The following is a 21,649-nucleotide window of genomic DNA, read 5'->3' on the forward strand; positions in this document are numbered from 1 at the left end:
ACTAGCCAATGTGATAATTAAACATTTTAACATTGATGTATAATTTTCAAATTAATTGGTAAATTTCGGTATAACAGATAAGTAGGACTGCAACTAATGATTATATTAATTATCATTTAATGTGGTTATTATTTTCTGGATTAATTGCCAGAAAATAGTGAAAAATGTATAATGTCACAGCTTTACCAAACCCAAGGTGACGTCTTAAAATGTGTTGATTTGTTTGACCAACAGCCAACAGCAAATATTCACATCCGAGAAGCTTGAACAGTATATATTTTTGGCATATTTGTTTAAGGAAATTACTTAAATGATTCATAGTTTATCAAAAGTGCTGCTAGTGTTGCACGATATACAGATACTCGAAGGGTATCGCGATACCCTGCCATTTTCTGATCTATCTATAGATTAAATCGTTGTCGTGTAATGGTGTGGTGTAATAAGGTCATTGAAGGCATCACAAGGTCCCTGAGAGCCTTCTGGCAGTGTGTTGGCAGGCGGAGGACAAACACAAGCTTAGAAGAGACAACAGGGTGTAAACAGGTACATGAGAGTGTTGGATTGAACGTCTTACGTTAAGAACCACAAGGAGAAAATCCCAGAGTCACAGAGTCATGTGGAGGCCAGAGAGGAAGGAAACACGGTGGATTTGGCTCATGAAGTGGACTACAGAGGTGTGGTGTTTTGTTGGCTCAGAGGGAAACAGAAGTGACCTTCACACAGACAGGACGAGCTGTCTGTCATCATGTCCCAATGAAAGGACATTCAGTCAGAAGGAAACCTGCTCGGGACGTTCAAAACCAGGAGATAAGCTCATTAAAGACACTGTAGAGGAGGATAAACTACACTTTATACTACTCTGAGAGTATATAAACAAACTCAGAGGGAGTGTGTGCTGTAATCTACACACCATTATACAGATCATCTCCAACGCACGTCCCTGTTTGAATCACGTTTTTCCAAGTAAACCACTAAATGAACACTGGTTGTGAAGACACAGTCTCAATAACAATCTTTAAAGGTCTAAATCTACGCTCCTTAAAAGCTCTCAGTTCCTGTTATCTGACCACTGATAGACCACAGAACCCCCTCGCTCCTTTGCTGTGGGTTGACCTAATGTTGCAGAGTAAGATTAGTCCTGCTGTGGTGCTACCAATACCAGCATCCTGCACAGTCAGCACATCTCCACCAGCGGGGATAAACAACATAGTGACAAAAGAGCTTCATGTTCCTGGAAACAACCAACAGCATGACTCTGTTAACGAGAACTGTGACTAAATATTTTCGTCAACGACCTTTATTTCCATGAAACATCCATGACTCGATGACGAGACGATGACGAGACGGCACCGCAACTCTCTTTATTTTCGTTGACACGCAGAGGAGATGAAATACTATAGGCTGTTTTTTTTCCAATACATGAAATACATACATGAGCGGGGCAGAATATTAGAAACTGAATATAATGCACTATACTATGACCTCAATGCTAAAACATATAATTATAACAAAAAACAAACATTATATGCATCATAAATGCAGACAGTTAGTAGTTAGTTGTATAGAATTGCATTACATTGTGCAGGTGTATCTAATAAAGTGGACACTAAGTGTGTAAACTGGACTTAATGTCTGTTTTCAAACTTTTCCAACCTTCTCCTGTATGTAGGAGATAACTCCCGATGTAGCAGCTCTACCTCCACACTGCTCGCCACAGGCCCGTTACCAGCACAGACGATACTGTATCATCTCACGAGTAATAGTCTTAATGTGGTGACCCCGAGGTCACGGACATCACCAACGTCTCACCCATAAGCCCTTCTTTTCCTGTCTCACCTCACGCTGCCAGTGCAGTCTAATCACGCTGCTGTTGACACGCACACTGCTGGTTCCTTTCCAAAATGTTACACAAGAAAATCAAATCCCGCCCTACACGTTGACTGTCACTGGGAAACAGGTGTAGAATCACGAGTGTGGGATTAAATAAAGAGCTGAAACGTGAACAGAAAATAAACCAGCAACGAGTGATTCATTTGCGATTAATCGCGATTAACTATGGACAATCATGCGATTAATCACAATTAAATATTTTAATCGATTGATAGCCCTAACAATAACACAAACAAACTAACCGATCAAGGCAGCGGTAGAAAATCTTTGTTAGTTGCAGCCCCAAATTAAACAGAACCCTTTATTTTGCAGGATTTTGTCATCTACCTGATGAGTGGGACCACCACCATCTTTGGCTGCTGCAGGGAGCACTGTAACGGAGAAGACGAGGAGAGGTTAAAGGTCGACATCCTTCTCTTTGCTCCTGATGTGTTGCCTCAACACTGCTGCGTAAGACGCCTGGACTCTAACATCCAGACCTCCACAGGGGAGCACAGAAAGACTTTGACAATGCTGAAGCCCCTCCATGGTGCCCCCGTCACCAGAAATGGTTTCCTCCTTAAAGAGGAGGTGGAACTGAACCCAGGGGACTTGGTGGGCTTGGGGAAACACTACCTGTTCATGTTTAAGGATCCTACCAGCACATCAGGATCCCTCCAGACCCCTCTGTGGATGACCACACTCTGCCCGAACTCTGACACCAAGACATCATCCTCTTGTTTGTCATGTGGCTCCTCTATCGCCATCAAAAGGTTCCAGAGGAAGCCTTTACCGCCTCGTTGGAGGGACCTGGAGGGCACAGAGGCTTTGGTGATCTATGAGCTGGAGCAGGAGGAACGAGTCCTGCAGGAGGTTTTGGATATGTTGGACCCCAGTGGGAATGAACCGAAGCTGACACCTGCTTTCCTGCTGAGCCTCTGCATCCAGCACTCAGCCTCCACGTTCGAGCTGACACACTTCAGACAGCTGCTGCTCCGGATAGCCGGCCAGATCCAGCTCGTTATGTGGGTAAGGATGAAACCCTGACTTCAGATCATTTACCTTTTGTGTCAGAGAATCACAAATTAACTAATGCTGTATCCAAAATCATTCACTCATTCACTACTCCCTACTCACTATCCAAGGAGTTCTATAGAGAACTATATAATGAGCTCACTCTTAAAGACTGGCACAATTAAAACGTGCCAGACCAACACCTGCTGGTAGACAGTCCATAATAAATACTGACATGTATTTTTGTGATAAATACATAGCTATTTCGTAGAGTTGTCTCTTAGCGAAATGTTGGTAAGCAGTGATGCAACGTATACGTCTAGGGCTTTTATTGTGAAAGGTAAAAATTAACATTCGCTGAGAATGTGGGGGCGATAAGCGTATTTTCCCAGATTAATAAATACAAAGTACTTTGTGGCTGTTTGTGTTGTGATGTGATACTCTAACTCACATATTTTCGCACCACAACTCATGAATTTGTTTCAATCGTGCTGCTCTCTCTCCTCTCGTCCGTCTGCCATTTTTCCCTCAGCACAATTCATGATGGTATATATAGTGCTCGGTTATTGACCATCGTCGTCCACTACTTTTCATGATGCACTGTGGGATACTTTGAGTCCACTATATAGGGTATAATAATTCTCACTGTACATTCGGACACTATTTAATATGAAGTGAGTGATTTCGGATACAGCCTGAGTGTTGATAAGTCTGCAGGGCTCTAACTTATTTGTGTCTTTAAAAAGCACCACAATCTTCATGACGAGTCCACGAGTGCTGTTTTTACGCCTTGTGTGGACGGTGCACACACGTACCTCAAAGTCACGTTTGCGGGCCCAGTGGTGTTTTTAGGCTGTTGTCTCCCTGCACTGCATTATTCACCTCTCTGGCAGTGCCCAGCTGCAAGCCTGTGATTAATGCAGCCTGCGGCGGCTGCCTCTCAGCCCAAGCCCTCCGTGGGTTGCATTCTGACACAAGCAATGGCGACGAGGGCTCTGGCTCGTCTCCATGACATAACTCCGGAAGGACTCCACGCATTTTTCTGTTCTTGGCTGAGATGGACAGCATTGCGCAGCAACACGTCTTTCGGTTTAATTAAAGACATTACATTCAATTTTAACGATTCTGTTATTCTACAGTGTTGTTTGTATTTTTAATTGAAAAAAAAAAACATTTTCTAAAAGGTTTGGTGTGTTTCATGCATGTTTGTAATCCAGAGGGCTTGAAAAAACAAATCAAATACAGTATGCGAATATGAAAATTGAAAACAAAATACATACCCAACGAACGAATATCTAAATAGTTGAATAATCAAGTCTAGCCCTACATTAATTTCTTAAAGAGTACACAATCTCACACACACACAAACGCAGTGACATCTGAAAGCAGTGACAATGGCGTCCCAAAGCGGTGGTGGGATTTTGAGTTTCTGGTGTCTCCGGCAGCCTTACCTGCAAAACGTACTGCGGAAGAGATGGAGACAAAGATTTCCATGTTGTTTTATTTAGGCCACGCATCCATTTCAATTATCAAAACCATTTTATGCCTTAGACGGCCGGCATTTATCTTGGGTCGGTGGTGAAAAAGTTAAGTCAGAGCCCCGAGTGTGTATACAGCATTATAATCACCTGAGTTTTTGGCGAAGAATGTAAAGTAATCAAATGTGCCATCAGGGTTGTATTTAATGTCCATAAGATGGTTGATGTTTGCTGGTAAGGCATGTATGAAATGTATATTTTCTTTATGTGTTCTTCTTTGTAGGAGAAGACAAAGGAACTTGCAGCGATCCAGCCAGAAACGTGAGTAAACAAAGTGTCTTCAGAAATACGTGACAATGAGAATACAAAGAGAGAAGAGCAGCAGCTGCCGCCTGCGATGATATACGACTCGTCCAGTTTTACTGTCGGAATGAAAGAGGAGTTAAAGTCTGATTTTACTACTATTTGCTCCTCCAGAAAACAATGAGGTTTTTTTTAAATGCAGGTTGTGCAAAGAGAGATTTTCCCACAGTCTCTTTCTCTCTAAGAAAGAAGAAGAGAGTTTTCTCATGAGCACAGTGACGACTCGCTTTATCGTCACCAGATTACACTTTGTCTGTCTCTGTAGCAAAGTTATCACACTTTGACTCAATAGAAGTGAATGGGAGACGGAGCGAATATTCAAAGGACAGCAGTGTAATGTGACCGAACCTTTAGAAGAATATAAGTTAGTGTTGTCAAAATATTAAAATATTTAATGACATGATTGTCCATAGTTAACCTTGATTAATCGCAAATTGATTGCACATTTTTGTATCTGTTCAAAATGTATCTTAAAGGGAGATTTGTTAAGTATTTAATACTCTTATCAACATGGGAGTGGGCAAATATGCTGCTTTATGCAAATGTATGTATATATTTATTATTGGAAATCAATAGAACCCATTTTCATTTAAAGGGACCCCGTTGAAAATGGCCATGCCAGTTTGAAGTGTTATTTAGCCTCCTTCCCAACAAGCTAGTATGACATGGTTGATTAACTTTCAGTCGATTCATCAACTAATCATTTCAGCAGTTGGGAAATAGGAGAGACATTTTGACCTGGAACAGTAACATTAACAATGACCTCATGAGGAGGAGTTGTAGCTGTAACTCAGTTTGACTGCTCATACAAGTTTAGCTGATTTGCAAATATTAGAGGGAAGTTCAAACTAGGTTAACTGAAGGATAAACATTTTTGTTACTATGAAATATTCATCTTACTGTCTTCCCATAGGTTTGGATTATGTCACTTATACAACAAATTATACAGATTTTACTGACCAACTCTGAAGTCAGACAATTCTGTTGTCACAACAAACAACACGTTGCGATGTTACACTGACGTGATGACAGCTAAGCAGCTGTCTGTCATGCCAGAACATTTCATTAATCCTTTGAACTCTGCAATAGAAATGGTCCACCAGTGCCTAGATTGATATTTTTGCTTATTGGGATGTTGTTTCTTGGAGTATCTTCATAGCCCTAAAATCTGTACAATTAATTAATTAATTAATTCAATCGTATTGATTGAAAATATTTCTAAATGTAGAAACATGAACAAAATATTTCTTAACACTCCATTAGTTATTTGAACTATGCCCATTTTTTTCTTTTTGAGATCTTCTCATTTTTATGAGCAGATCGAGTGCAAAGGCATAGGGATAGTTTTGTACATTCCACACGTAACGTAATGACGTCAGCACATGACAGAAGCCTTAGCTTTCTGCTGCAAAAAGAATAAATGCTGCAGCTATTATGGTTTTTACTGATTTTAATGATTTAATTTCTGCTGCAAAAAAGAACGAATGCCCTCCAGCTATTATTCTTTATATTTTTGATCAATTTAAACAGGACAAAAATATTTAGTAATTTAGGATTCTAGGTCTTTTTTAATCTCCTGTATGCCTCATCATTAACTTAAACTTCAGTTTTAGTGTACGGTATATCACCCAAAGAGTTTCTGCACAGTTTACAGGTTGAAATATAACGTTCAATACACAACTATGAGGCTTCACTTGTAAAAATACAAATACCAAACATACAGGTAAGGATTTTAATAAACAGGATTGAGGTTTGGAAATCTAGAAAGTTCATACAACAATAACAGAATTGAAGTTACTCGTTATCAAAGTAGCATTAATCTCTTTGTTTGTATGTCAGGAGCTCCAGTGACGGGCAGCAGCCCGAGCCTCTCCAGCTGCTCAGCATGGAGGAGCTGATCCCAGGTCTGCAGCCTCTGGTGCTTTGGATGGCCAACTCCATCGAACTGCTGCACTTCATCCAGCATGAAGTCCCTCAGCTGCTGCCCTGGAGGCAGGACCAGGAGGACGAAGGTACACAACAACAACAACAACACAACGTGGCCTTTAACTTCATTATCATCTGCCACAGCTGTTGGAGTGTGTGTTTAAAATGTGTTTGTGTGTGTTGTCAGGTCTGTTGGACTCTGAGATGTCCTCCACTCGGACAGCCTGTGAGGAAGCCATGACGGTCCTGGAGGAAATCATCATGTTCACCTTCCAGCAGTCTGTCTACTATCTAACAAAGGTTGGCTTCTCTTCTTTAACACACAATCCACACACACACACACACACTCATATAGTAATCTCAGCAGGTTTCACATCCTTTTGACCTGTAAAATCTGAGTCGGTCACATGTGAAGCAGGAAATTGGACTGTGTAAACACCATATTCTGTTTTCATTGAGTATATTCCAGATAGAAACACAATAACAGAATGGAAACGCCAGCGTTGTCAGTCAGGAAAGGCCTGTGAGATAGTGAGCAGGGAGACTTTTCCACTGACTGGAATATAAACAAAGAGACAATCTTGTCTCCAAAGGTTACACTGGTTTCACTGGTTTGTTGAATAACAAAACCAGAATGCCTGATTTGGTGAGATCCACTGTATGAACATCTGAAGGCTTTTTTAGTCTTGAAATTGCATTAATAATGAAAGTTAAGTCAAATTTATTTATAGAGCACATTCAAAAACAACAGGCGATGACCAAAAGGGCTTTACAGAGAAATTGAAGTATTTAAAACAAAACTAAATAGGTGAATAATTGTAAAAGACAAAATTAAAAAAGTTTTATTGTTATACTGATAATCAAGCGTTGTGGTTGTCTGCCAGAAGCTGTCATAAATGGACTTTTTATCCAGTTTTAAATGACACGAAGACTTCTAGAATTTGTTCAGAAATTTGGAGACATTTTCAGGACCAATAATAAGGACCTCCGTCTTTACTCTCAGTTAGAGCAAATCGTTGGCCATACAGCAGTTCAGCATACAGCACATCTTCAAAACAACTAAAGAAACTGAAGATTATGTGTTTCACTTGGTTTCAAGAGGAAGTACAGCTCCATATCATCATCTTAACAGTGATAAGAGATGTTGAATTTTCTCAACAACAAAAGAAAAAACTAGAAGCATATATAAGGACAATGAAATGGGGCCTAATGCTGTGTTCAGATCAAGAGCAAATTTTCACCTCCCTTTATTTACACGAGATGGTCCGCTGGTATCATTTGAGTTTATTCGCGCTAAACGCGCCGGAGAGGAGAAGGAGCTTGTCTCCATAGATACCGACAACTTTTTCTTTCCGCCATTTCCTCCATCAACCATGGAAGAAATAAGTAAATCTGCTTTGTACATGTTGTGGAAGTCCCAGATACAGTATGTCAGAAAACGCCGTTGTGTCTGGGTTCATAACATCACCCGGTGGTGAGCTGTCTTCACATATAGTGCCGTTGCACTGACTGTATCTAGCAAGTCACACGACGCTACTGCGGTATGAACCTGAAAATGAACAGATTGTGCTGTGATTTAATTGCAATAAACAGATCCAAAGTATGACAAAAATAACTACATAATGATGTTGATTTGTAAAAAAGTATGAATTCATGCTTTGTCAGGTCTGTCCGCAAGACGAAAAGCTAACAACTTTTAAAATGCTTGTTTTCTGATCGCGGTTCGGATCGGTCAGTGCCAGGCTATGCAGCCGCTCCATCAACACTCAAGATAAAGTCATCTAGACATAAATACGGCAGCGACGTTGTTGTTTATACCATAGACAGTCTGTGGTTTATACACATACATTTATACACAGAGTTTGGTCCGATCTCTGTACAGATATGATGTACTATCGTAGCTCTGAGTGACCACAGACCGATACAGGACGTCAGTGATGACAGGAGGAGAATCTCAACGCTGATAGGCTTTCACGACACAGCGTTGCGCTAATTTCTTGTTCGAATTGAAATATTTCAACTCCCTCGAATAGCCTTGGGGTACACCACGGAGACAGAGATAGTTTATTTCCCTTCAGTGTAGACGTTTCATGGTCTGGAAATCTCAGTGTGTGACTGGATTTGTGACAGTCAGCAGTCAACTCTCCTGTTTATAACCCGACAGGACACTCCCAGACTAGATTTATGTGACTGGTTAAAGATGCTTATTAAAGGCTGTCTGGTTCATGCAGAATCCAGTCGACAACCCAGCAGCAGAGCCTGTAGAAACACCACCACCCCGCACAGAGACTGTTTGAAGAAGGGAGGGAAGGAAGCAGGAACAGTCTGTGCTGTTGTTTTGATTACTCAGACATATTTCAACAGCCTGTACTGGAAAAAGAGACCTTTTACTGTACAGTTTATGCTCCTCAGGCTAAAAAAAATCTTCTGATTCTTCAGTTTGCCATCACGTTTATTGGAGGCTTAACATAGCAGTAACATACACTGTAATTTTTCTCTTAATTAGAAAGTGTATCCTTTATGTAGGTGTTTGCTGGTAGCTATTTTTGCGGTGGAGAGAAAAAGAGGGTCTGTTTCCTGTAGAGGAAGACAAACTGTCCTCACAGGAAACACCCAACAGGGGAAAGCAGTTTTTCTGTTGATTTCCTGTGAAATATGACTCAACGTTCGTAATTTACAGACATAATTTCCTCGCTTCTTCTTTTTCTTAAGTCTTTTTAAAAATAGAGTATGAATTAAACCAAAGGGGCCTTAATGTAGCTGTTAAATACAAGACAAGTTGAGTGCTGAGTGGAATAAAACAAAGGAAAAATGTGGGGAAAATGTATATTTTTGTGCTATTTTTTACATTACTGGTTTCATAAAAGGCCATAAAGACATACAGAAAATGTGTAGGCATACATATGTGTTTTAAACACTATCAACAGTCTGTAAAAATCCTTAATAATCTACTTTTTCCATGATAACTGATAAGCAGCTGAATATTTGCTGAGCCTTGCTGTAAACTATCAGCTGACCTGTTGCCTCAGGCATGCAGGGTCATTATTGTCTTTATGGCCTCTTTCAGTTGGTCTGAGGTCATTATATTAAGTCATGGTGTGTGTGTGTGTGTGTGTGTGTGTGTTGTGTGTGCGTGTGTGTGTACATAGCAGATGATGTCATGCCGTGTAAAACAATGGCAGAACTGTGTCAGAAGAAGGAGTAGTGATAAGAGCCGGATCTGTGTGACAGCTGACAATGAGGTTCACTAAAACAGCTTGCAAGACAATTCTGCAGTGTTTGCAGTTTACTGTCTTATTCCTGCTGTTATTTATTTATATTTGAGTGTAGGGCTGCAACTGGCGATTATTTTCTAAATACATCGTTTGGTCTATAAAATGACAGAAAATAGAGAAAAATGTCCATCCCAGTTTCTTAAAGTCCAAGGTGATGTCTTTAAATATCTTGTTTTGTCCACAACTCAAAAATATTCAATTAAATATGATATAAAACCTTGAGTTGAGTTGAGAAATGAAATTAAAGAAATGTAAAAAGAAAAGAATACAGAAATAAAAAAGTTTGGGGAAATAAATAAATGCATAAATACATAAGAAAATACACACATTTAAAAATAAATTGTCATTTAGTCTTTTGTGTTGTGAAACACAAGCTTTCCTGCTAAGTTTCCTGAACGCTCTGTGAATGCCTTCCTCTCTTTGAGTCATTATGTTCTCTACTAAACAAGAAAAGACAGAAAAAGAACACTACCTTTATTGCACTGCACTTTATATAATCAGGAATCACCTGAAGAAGAAGGAAAGTTGTGACTATATGTTGTTGTTTATCAGCCTTATCACTGCGTGACTCTCATGGTGCGTTAGCAGTATGTACAGTGTGCAACACCGAGCTGGTCTTTACAGCAGAGAAGTAAACTGTCACCGTCCCTCTCCACAGAGCATGTATTCAGCCCTGTCCGGTCTGCTGGACGGGAACCCGTTCTCAGAGAGCGGTCAGCTACGAGTGCCTGAAGGACTCAGCGGCATCCTGGAGGTGCTGAAGGAGGCGCTGAAGCTTCTCACAGCCTTCCAGGTCCATCCAGACATCTCGTTACAACTCTGTGCCTACCTGTTCTTCTTCATCAACGCGTCGCTGTTCAACGCCCTCATGGAGAGAGGTGAGACTCACTTTACTGCTTTAAGAAACCTGTTTGACCTTTTTTAACTTTTGTTTTAGCCACCGCTTTGCGTCACACTATTTGCGTCATACTATTGCTATAATAACTTCTTCTATTACATGTCAGTACTGCTACTGAATGTAAAAACTGTGTTGGTTGAGCATTAGTTAAAGTTACACTTCAGTATCACCGCTAATTTTGACCAATTTGTTCTTCAGGATCTGACGCCGGGTTCTACCAGTGGTCCCGAGGTGTTCAGATCCGGGCCAACCTGGACCTGCTGATGGACTGGATCCAGAGCATCGGTCTGGGCGATCTGGCCAACGAGTTCTTCCAGAAGCTTTCTGCTGCTGTCAATCTGCTGGCCACACCCAAAGAAACCCTCCTGCAGGTCAGAGGACATCCGTTTTATCCTTTCCTGTTTGTCTCTCCGTGGGCGGCTGAAGCCTCGGGAGTCGAGTCATGTTTGCGTCAGCATGAATGTTTTCATTGTTTTAAAGGTGTCAGTACGACATTAGTTATGTGTGTTTATGTATTAGGTGCAAAATGTTTCAGTTAACGCCTCCCTCTGCAGAAATGTAGCTCCTACTATTTTCTGCAGCTTCTTATTCATTCAATTCAACCTTTATTTATCATCATCAACCATTATGTATTCAGGGAAAATTAACTGAGCATTAAGCTCTTTTACAGCACCAGCCTGAAACCACATTCATATGGGCTACAAGGATATGTAATATATAAGAAGATATACAACAACAACAACATAAATAACAACCATGTCTGTGAGTTAACCAAAGCAGGAACACTGTACAACAACCATATCATCTAGCATACACTTACTTTAAAATACACTTATTTATATACACTTATTTATACTCGAGAGATCGTTGATCATCATTTACAATGACTTCAAGTCAATTACAAAACAAAGAAAAGGAAAACAAAAGAACAACAATGAGAGAAGATGCAATAGAGTGCGGCAGGGATGATGGGTTTTTGTAGTCCAACCAGGAAGTTAGCATCGCCCTGGTTCCCTCAATAAAAAGCCAGTGGGATTTTTCCATTATAACTGTGACTAATAATGCCATAAAGTCTGTGGAAGCATGTTATTGATTAATAGTTATAGTAGCACTTAAACTGCCACAGTGCCATTCACATTGATCCGATATGAGGAAATGACCTCCAGGAACAAAGTAAATACACTAAAATGACCAACTCCTGATGTCATGGTGCCAGTGAAGGTTTATCCCTTATCTCACTTTAAGTGTAACTGCACAGTTAAACCTCTTTTTTAAGCTATAAACTAAATGATGTGACTGAACTTCTTGACAAGCTAGTATGACACGGTTGTGGATTCCTTAGGTTTTCTAGTTTCATAGCATGCCAGTATCTTCACTCTAGCTTTAAAACTGAGCCCGCTACAACCTCTGGAAGATCAATTGCGTTAACATGTTATTATCGCGTTAACTTTAACAGCCCTGTATACAGCATGATATATTATCAGAGAAATTAAATCCTGTTCGTTCTGACGTAAGACAAGTGGAAACATGTGGCCAAGAGCCCGAATGGCATTACCAATGTTCAAAGATTAAAGACATTTTAAAGCCTCTGTTTCAGTGCATGCTCAGGAGGAATAACACACTATATCACTCAAACATCACTAGAACAATAACTTTATATCTGCTTTCACACGTGTTTGGTCTTTGCTGAGCAGTGGTAGCTGGCCAACTTAACATTTAATCCCTCCTTAATCACACCGTTCTCTTGGTTACCCTTTCAAATCTTGTTTACACTGTGGACCGCAGAAGTAAGCTGAGCTCTGACTTGGCTGGTTACAAAACACGTAAAGAGAAACAGACACATAAAACTAGCCAGGTGACCGATGAGGAACAAAGGTCGAACAACAGTACAAACCAAAACACAACAGTATTCAAATCAAAAATGAATTCACAATTTCAGTTTCTTTGTTGAGTTAATTATTGGAGCTTTCCAGTCCACGTACCTCCTGACAACTGCATGTGTACTCCCTGAGGTACAGTACAAGTAGCCCTGGTTGGGAATCAGTGATCAAGGACTATAAATTAGCTACCACTAGAAGTCTTACATACAGTGCATCGGTTTCATTTTATCTAAATGTAACAACGCTTACATGTATCCTGTCAAATAAACTAATAAAATAAAATAATATAGAAGAAAGTTAAAGGGAACGTTAGCAACATTAGCAGCTAAAAGCACAGTATCACTCTATATTTCTCATGCTTGGCAGTAATGTTAGCTTACCAAACGAAGGTCCCTCCATGAATCGATGTTGATTCTAGTGTTAACTTTTCCTGTTTCAGCCTCCTGACCGTGGTCAGAAGGAACAGGAGAGACACTGTAGTTTTGGTCTCCTGGGCCGGAGTCGATAACGTTTCTTGCCCCAGAGTTAACCCCAGCCGTCACTCTACTCAGCCGCCGAGAAACGAGACACATTTCTGCACTAGCTGCAACTTCCACTGAACATTCTATTGATATTCTTAAAGTTAAACTATCAATCTTCTGCTCCGCTGCTCGCTCATTTTCTCACACACTCGCCGCCGCTCCCTCTCTCTCTTGCTTCACCACTCATTTCCCACGTGCACACACACTCCCACAACTCTAGTTTTCCCCCCGACATCGGTCACATTCCTGTTTTGCTAGACGGGTTTCACCAGATATAACTTTGTTTTTTTTTGTGCTTCTGTGGAGTTTGTGTTGGAGTCTGCGTTGTGAAGGGGGCTGGTCGTTTGTTGACGTTAATGGACTCCATGAATCTTAGCTATGGTTGCACACTGTTTAGCCCTGTAGGCACTCGTGAGCATGCATGATGTCACATTCGTTGGGTTTTCCCAGAAAAGCGGGCCCGGGTTCTTCACATTAAAAACAGTCTGCAGGCTGATAGAGAAACCCAGAAAGTCGCAGAAGGGCTCATTTTTTAGTTTACAGCCTGTTCACACATTGGCAATAAAAAACAATTAAAAAATGTTAATATGCGAAAAACTTACATTCAGTCCCTTTAATGTGATATAATTTCAGACCACATAATTTAAGTTGTGTGTCAGTGGGATCTACCTACTATAGGAGGAGGAACTGGGTTAAGTATGAGGCCTAGTTTTACACACCTGCATTCACCGTATGACTCGCAGGCAGTCTTGATACCAGCCTGAATGAAACATCTCCGGGGCACAACACACCACCAGCCCCCAACCCCCCCACCCCCCTCACGACACAGCTGTTGAAGGCAGCGTCTCGTCTGTTCGTGGGATTGGACGGTTGCTATGAAGCTGGTGGTTTAATGTATCCCTGCCCTGGCATGAGGTCACTTTGTGGCTGCTGCAGCAGAGCACACACCCTGCACAGAGTTTTCCATCTGGAGTTCTGGGCTTTTAAGAATTGAAGTGGCTCAGTTGTAAATTACACTAGGAGGGATGTGGCATCGCTGGTTTTGCCAGCAGTTCTGGAGAGCACAAAATCTTGAGGAGTTATTTTTAGCTGCCGAACATTTAATGTCAGACATAACAAACAGAGACATTTTTACATTTCTGCAGTTTATAAGCAGCATTTAAACTTCATCTTCAGTGTGGCGTCTGTGTTATAAGAGAAGGGCAGGGACACAACAACATTTAACTTATGGTTTCTATTGTGGCCCCGGCAAGTCTGGGCAAAGTCCCACTTCCACCAATTCAACTGGAAACAGACTGAATGAACGATGTAATGTTCGTAACAATCACATGACTCACCTGCTTCCTTATCCTCCAGCTACTTTCTGTAGTCATCACATATCTTTCTCCAGTGTGTCACATTTCATGATAAGAAACCTGAGACGCTGAGCGCAGAGATAATGAAGAGTTTACACTTCTCACGCTGCACAGAACAAGAATGACGTGTTAATTATAATACTGCACCTTTTATTGGAGTGCAGAGTAAACACAGGTACGGAGCTGCGTTGATAACAAACTACTTGAAGTGAGAAATATTTTCCCAAGAGGCTTTGTTACCGCAGGGACAAAAACGATTTACCAGATCGTACAGTATAATTGGTTTAAAATACTCTGCATGCAAATGAGAGAGTAGCAATGACTTTGTTTCCTTATATGGAAACAAGCATTGTGGGAAAATACTTGTTTCTCCCTCCCAGTCGTTCTCACAATGACTACAAAGAGTTTTTGTGGCTCGTTCTTTAAGATTAAACTTTTACAATCCTGCGTTTTTCTGTTTCATATATTTTTATTAGAAGCATTTGTGCAAAAATCTTGACATTTATACAGAATAGGGAACTGTTTAAATGTTGAAACTATTTCCCAAAAAGGACGTAAAATAAAAAAGCAAGAGAGAAAGAAAAAAGAAAAGGGGGGATAAATAAACCCTTCGCACAATCCAGCACTACTTGTAATCTTTGAGTTTGTGTTCAATTTATACTCAGTTTTGAATCTGGCTCTAGAGGGATTTTTATTATATCAGAAAAGATGCTGAATATTTTGGTCCAAAGGTTTTCTATTTTTGGGCAGAGTACAAAACGGTGGGTTAACCAGACATCTATCCCAGAGAGGGGAAACTTTGGGGAATATTTTATTCTGTTTAGATTTTGAATAGTATAACCTGTGCTGCACTTAAACCTTTTCCACTCCACTCCTCTTTACTATAGACCTGTAGTGGATATGTCTATAAAGGGGAACTCATGGGTCTAAAACTGAGCCTGCTACTTACTCTGAAAGACAGTAAAGTCAGCCGAGCAAGTATAAATATATTATGAGTTTTCATCGCGTATATCATCCTTTCATATTCGTCCCATGCACGCTTGTAAACGTCAGATGAAGGGTCGTTAATGTTTTGTAGAACATTGTAAATATCAACTTCTCTGGCTATTCAAACATTCATTGAGTTTATCCGGACTTCCAGTGTTGTAATCTGGTATGTATGTTTTCACATAGTCCCTAACCTGAAATATCTGCAAAAATTCTTAGTATTCAAATTGTATTTCTCCCGCAGCTCTTGGAAGGAGGAAAAAGTCCCCTTCAGATGTAGCTTTCAATGTTTTTCTTTTGTTGTTCTATGTTTTTTCCAGGCGTCCTGGGCTTCTCTCAGGACTGAGTTTGCCGCCTTGAACGCTGCCCAGCTTCACCACATGCTGAGGGAATACAACTCTGGTAAAGCTTGTCCCACCGGATGGACCCCGTCACCGGACGATGCAGAGGACTCCGTCAGGACGGGTGAGTGACATAGACCACATCCAGACCATCCTAAAGATACACGTTTAATCAATAAGTTAATCAACAAAAAACATAATTTGCCAATATTTTCATAGACTGTTAATTATTTTAGTCATTTTTCAAACTGGTTTCAGCTTCTCAAGGGCGAGGATATTTAGCTTTCCTTTGTTTTAGATTTAATATCTTTAGGTTTTTTAACTTTTGGTCCGACAAAAAAAGCCATTTAAAGACATCACCTTGGTCTCTGGTAAACTGGAACTGGTATTTTTTTGGACTATTTTTAAACGATTAAGTGAAAAAACTAGTCGGCAAATGAATCAATAATAAATAGGATTGATAATTGCCGCTTGAGACCATTCTGTCTGTCTTGAATAATATAATAAATATATAAAAAATAAATTATTAGGCATCATCAGGGTTTTTTAGTTTTAGTTTTCATAGATAGAAATTTGTGAATTTACTTTGATGTATTATAGATATTAAAATATAGATGGAAATGAGATTTAAAAAAATGAAGAATGCCAAATGACGACCCTGTTTACTGTAAACTGCAGTAACCAAACACCTCATTCAGCAGGAATCTATTGTGCAGCTTGCATGTCCAAACTTGAGTGTAGACGTGCTTCACTGCTCAAGACTTCATGATAAATAACAAAGTGTAATAACTGAGCTGAACTCTGCTCAGAGGCTCTAAAGAAAGCAATGATACGTCAATCATGATTTAACGTGCTCCTACTTTCTATCAACTTATTATGTTGTTTCATAAATTGTTTAAAATATATTAAGTAATGTGAAATGTTATATATAATATAGTTTGTTTGTTTTGGCATTTTTCCCAAAGACTTATTTTATTAAATTTCTTTCTTCATAATGTCACTTTTTATTTCATGACACGACATTATGATATAAAATGTGATGTAAAATAGGGCTGGCTATATGGAGAAAATCAAATATCACAATACTTTTGGCCAAATACCTTGATATCGATATTGCGACGATATTGTAGGGTGACTATTGGTGCTTTCACAAAATATTCACACAATGAGATTTTTGATGAATAATCATCAGTAATATGGATATAATGACAAAGTGGGTAAAGGCAAATAATAAAACAGCTATAACAGTTTGGTAAGTTCAGAAAATTACATCACTTTACTGTAATGCAGCCTTTAAAACCAGAAAAAGACACTTATGCCATATCACGATATCCAAAATCTAAGAGGATATCTAGTCTCATATAAAGATATTGATATAATACCGATATATTGCCCAGCCCTAACGTGAAATAAAATATCATAAAATTTTGAAATAAACATGTCTATAAAAAATAAATAAATATCTAAAGAGAAAATAAATAAAGAACTATTTTATGAAGATAATATCTTAAATAATTTCCCCAATTTATTGGTTCATTTTAATATCTAAGACAATTTGTTCATGTTTAATTATTTATTTATTTAATATTGAACATTTTGGGACTCCATAGAGGATGAAAATCACTTTTTACTTTCATTCACAATTTACTCGTTTAAAAATTATTAGAAAAAAAAAAAAAAATCAATATGATCAATCATACTGTATGTTTTTAATTATAATGAAAGCACCTTCACACTGTCACTCACATGCATTTACAAGCAGCAGCCTTGGTCTCAGTCTGTGTGAGTAATCCTGTCCTGTCAGTCCATCTCCACCAATCAGCTTCAGTCTACAGTTTCCTCTCACGTCTCCGAGCAGGACAGTCGCCGCCACACTCTCACTCTTATCAACTCCACCCTGCTGCATAGAAAACAACTGACCCAGCAACAGTTGCATCAGTCCTGTACTTTATTTACGTTTAATTAGGTGTTAACCCAAATCCAGCAGGATTGAGTTTCATTAGGAAGCTGTAATGAAGCTCAGGTCATTTGTGATGGACGACCTTTCTCTCCTCCTGCAGAAGACATCCTGGAGAGCTTCGACAGCCACCCGCCGCTCATCCTGCCCGCCAGCACGTTTCACCTGGAGCTGGGTAAACCCGTCGTGGAGCCCGCTCTGTTCCAACAGCTCGGCCGTCTGCAGGAGTTCATTCGCCGACTTCCTCGCAGTGAAACCCAAGCCGAGCCCGACGTGGAGGAACAGGTAATGAGCCCTCTGACCCCAGAGCAGGAAATGAGACACCTTGATGTTTTCTACATCTGTTATTGATTGGCGTTATGTTCCTCAGGGTCTCAGTGGGACGACCACAGACAGCCAGTTTACGACCTCACCCTCCGTCAGAGTCTTCCAGGATCCTGCCCATCAGGTGGTCTCTGACCCGGTTACCTGCACCTCCGCCGAGGCAGACATAGACCCTACCTCCCCCGCAGAGCCAGCTCAGGCCCGAGGATCTCACGGTGACCTGAGCAGCTGTGAGGCGGTCCTGACCCAGAAGCTGAAGAGCTTGGAGCTGCAGAACACCCTCCCAGGTCACGCCGACATGGGCTACAACAAGAGCATGGCACTGGACCCGTCCTGCTTGCTGACGCCACCCAATACCCCGCAGGGTATGGAGCTGGCCGAGCTGGAGGCCGATCTGCAGGAGGGCGCCCGCCAGCTAAAGAAAGGTAAAGACAAAAGATCTGCACACTTTACTGAAAGCATTTAACAGTGAAACATTTCAATCTAACACAGAGAAACACCACAGAACAGAACACAACTCAAAGATATTCAGTTTACTGTCATAGAGGAGTAAAGAAACCAGAAAATATTCACATTTAAGAAGCTGGAATCAAAGAATTTTTACATTTTTTTTTCTTAAAGAAATACTCAAAACGATCAATCGATTATCATTATAATTTAATGGTTGACAACTAATCGATTAATCGTTGCTCTACACTGGACCAATCAGAGCAGAGCTGGAAAACACTGTCTGATGCTCCTATATAAGGGACATAGCATGCCTCTGTGGGAAATAAAATCAAAAACAAAAAAAACAGAAAGAAAAAAAAAATTATTATATAAGAACATATTAAGTTTAATATACCACAAAGATTTAATAAAACCTAATAAATTAAATAATTATCTTAAGAGGAAAGAATATAGAAAAAATATACAGAGAAAATAGAAAACAAAAGAGTAATATGTTAGGTTAATGTTTGGTTTAATACCTACAGGGATATACTCAAAAAGAAAGAAGAGAAATCTTCTTGTATTAACTCCAAGAAGATGATCAAATATATTCATATTAAAATCTGTAAAAGAAGAGTTAGGGGCCGTTTACATGTTGCATCTAAATACGCGTGGAAAACGCCAGCCGTGGCACTTTTCATCCCTTTATCCAAGGTGCTTTGGGAGGTTGCACTCCGTCAACAATTCTAAATGTTGTCCCTTAAATTTGTTACTGTCATCTATAGTGGCTATTTGCATAAAACACACAATTCAAATGATTAGGAAATAAATTATGTATACAAAGTAACTTAATGACAGCTTCTGGCAGACAACCATATGTTAACTTATGAGCAAAGATGACATGACGCCATTGACAGGCGACCGAATGAAATGCAAAATTACAGATTGCTCAGGTTTGAAAAATTGTTGGAAACTTTTGGGAAAATGTAAATACACAACTCAACAAAATATATAACATAGGTCTCGTCGCTTTTAATGCGTAAATGTTACTGTACATATTATACCTTTGAAGTGTTCTTTTAAAGCCACTAACAGCTGGAAAACATCAACTGAAAGCTGAAAGATGATTGAGTGTGTGTCCACGTATAAAGAAACCATGAAACAAAGATTAAACCACACAAGATGAGAAACCGACAGCATTTCAAAAGGTCCATTCATGGCTTCCCTTCCGCACAGCAGGTTTTGATTCAGATGACACACAGCTCTGTCACTGAGAGTACGACCGCTTCATGTCCCCTGTTACTAACGTCTGGAATGAGGTCACCTTCTGAAACCTCGCTCACCTCCCCTGACTGAATCTATTAAGGAAAGTATTTAGTGGCTTGACCTCGAGGACCCGCTGCATATTTGTTCCAGGTCCACATAAAGGTAACTCCCGACATAAAAGAGGTGGAGCGCCTCCTCAGTCTTCCCTTCATCTTTTGGCTGACTCCTGAGGTCAGGAATTTCAAGTGGAAGGCTGTGCAGGGTGGGCTCGCTCTGCAGAGGAAAGAGTGCTTCCTCTCCCACCCCTATTGTCTTTGGACGCCTCCGTCATGAGGTCATCTGGAGGAGTGAGAGCGAGTCAGAGTGAAAGTCCACTACTTCACTTTTCGTGTAAAATGATGCTGCTGCATTTCAGACGTATCTGTGGAAACAGTGGCAGAAATAGAAAGAATTCAGATCTTTTACTTAAAGCAGCAGTAGGCGACATTGGAGCAAATATTTAAAAAAAAAAATTTATAAAACGGTCACTATATCCTGACAGTAGTGCATGAAACAGGTAGTCTGAAAAAAATCATGTGCCTCTGTGTCCTCCAGTGTCCTACCGACATCTGCGTTATCGCAGGAAAAATAAGTAAAATTAAAATTTCTTCTGTTTGTTAATGACAGTTTTGACCAAACAAGTACAGGAGTCAAAGCAAACATTAAAGATATACATTTTAATGAATTCATCTTAATCGTTGTGGGGTGTATTAAGGAGAGAGGAGGCTCTGTCTAACGAGGCTGGTCGGTCCAGCAGCTCTCCTCAGATCTGAACCAGACCTTCAGAAACACTTTTCATCACATGTGATTGTTTTGTGTTTAAGAGGTTCAACCTGTGTTAATGCGCTCCCTCATAGACCCCCCACTGTGGCACAAAGGCTTTAAAACTGAAGGATTTGGTTGATCTTAATCAGATGTCTTTACTCTCATTGGTCACTGGTTGTATAATGTTTTCTCTGTTAGTGCCTTTTTATAAAAGTAATTTGTTTAAAAGGTTTGAGGATTGAAACAAAGCCATCTGGCACCCTCTCTGTATGTACATCTGTCCTAATTAGATGTATATTTATTAGTTAAATGCAATCTGCACACTAATTCTGTCAGGTAGAGGTACAACGATTAATAATAATCTGCAACTATTTAGATAATCTATTAATCATTTAAGCCATTTTTCAAGTATAAATGTCAAACATTTAAAGGTCACAGCTTCTTAAATGTTCCTTGTTTAAATCGTATTTATTCTAGGGCTGCCCCCTCTTAGTCAATTAGTCATTTTGGTCTCAGTCGACTAAGATGTCTTTAGTTGATTATTCATTTTTTATGCTTTTTCCAGCTGAATTACTTATTTCCAAGAAACTTATTAGCACATCTCTGGTAAACACAAGATTTAAAGTGGTGCTTTTGTGTGATTCTTTGTGGAGAAACTCAGCTCTATAGATCTGTTAATTAAATCGATTTAAAGATAAAATAGAGACATAATGGAATATCTCAAATGTATTAAAATATATTTGTTAAGGTAGTTTTGTCCAAGTTTTCAGTTATTGTGGAAACCAAATTAATTTCCGTAAATTAATCTGTAATGAAAATAATGTTTATACGATGGAGTTGAGCTGTTTTACACCCTGATGGGAACCCTGGACATCGTCCCACCACGCGGAGCCGTATCTTGGCCTCCAGTGTATCTACCTCTGTGGTTTTGGCTCTCGGCTAATGTTATTTTGAAAGTTTGG

At 39.8% G+C, this 21,649-nt stretch overlaps 1 protein-coding gene across 1 annotated transcript in view; it reads left to right on the forward strand.

Annotated features, from left to right (window-relative positions):
- Nucleotides 1-21,649, forward strand: part of si:ch73-281f12.4 (RA_Radil_like and Myo5p-like_CBD_Rasip1 domain-containing protein) — a 31,080-nt gene that overhangs the window by 6,160 nt on the left and 3,271 nt on the right. The window contains exons 5-13 of the mRNA XM_037792569.1: nucleotides 2,203-2,898; nucleotides 4,645-4,682; nucleotides 6,564-6,736; nucleotides 6,838-6,950; nucleotides 10,584-10,803; nucleotides 11,022-11,194; nucleotides 15,887-16,031; nucleotides 17,968-18,149; nucleotides 18,235-18,613. Of these exons, the coding sequence (XP_037648497.1) occupies nucleotides 2,203-2,898; nucleotides 4,645-4,682; nucleotides 6,564-6,736; nucleotides 6,838-6,950; nucleotides 10,584-10,803; nucleotides 11,022-11,194; nucleotides 15,887-16,031; nucleotides 17,968-18,149; nucleotides 18,235-18,613 (2,119 nt within the window). The remainder of the gene's footprint in view (nucleotides 1-2,202; nucleotides 2,899-4,644; nucleotides 4,683-6,563; nucleotides 6,737-6,837; nucleotides 6,951-10,583; nucleotides 10,804-11,021; nucleotides 11,195-15,886; nucleotides 16,032-17,967; nucleotides 18,150-18,234; nucleotides 18,614-21,649) is intronic.

This window comes from Sebastes umbrosus, chromosome 14 (genome assembly GCF_015220745.1).
Source record: "Sebastes umbrosus isolate fSebUmb1 chromosome 14, fSebUmb1.pri, whole genome shotgun sequence".
Classification (NCBI taxonomy): Eukaryota; Metazoa; Chordata; class Actinopteri; order Perciformes; family Sebastidae; genus Sebastes; species Sebastes umbrosus.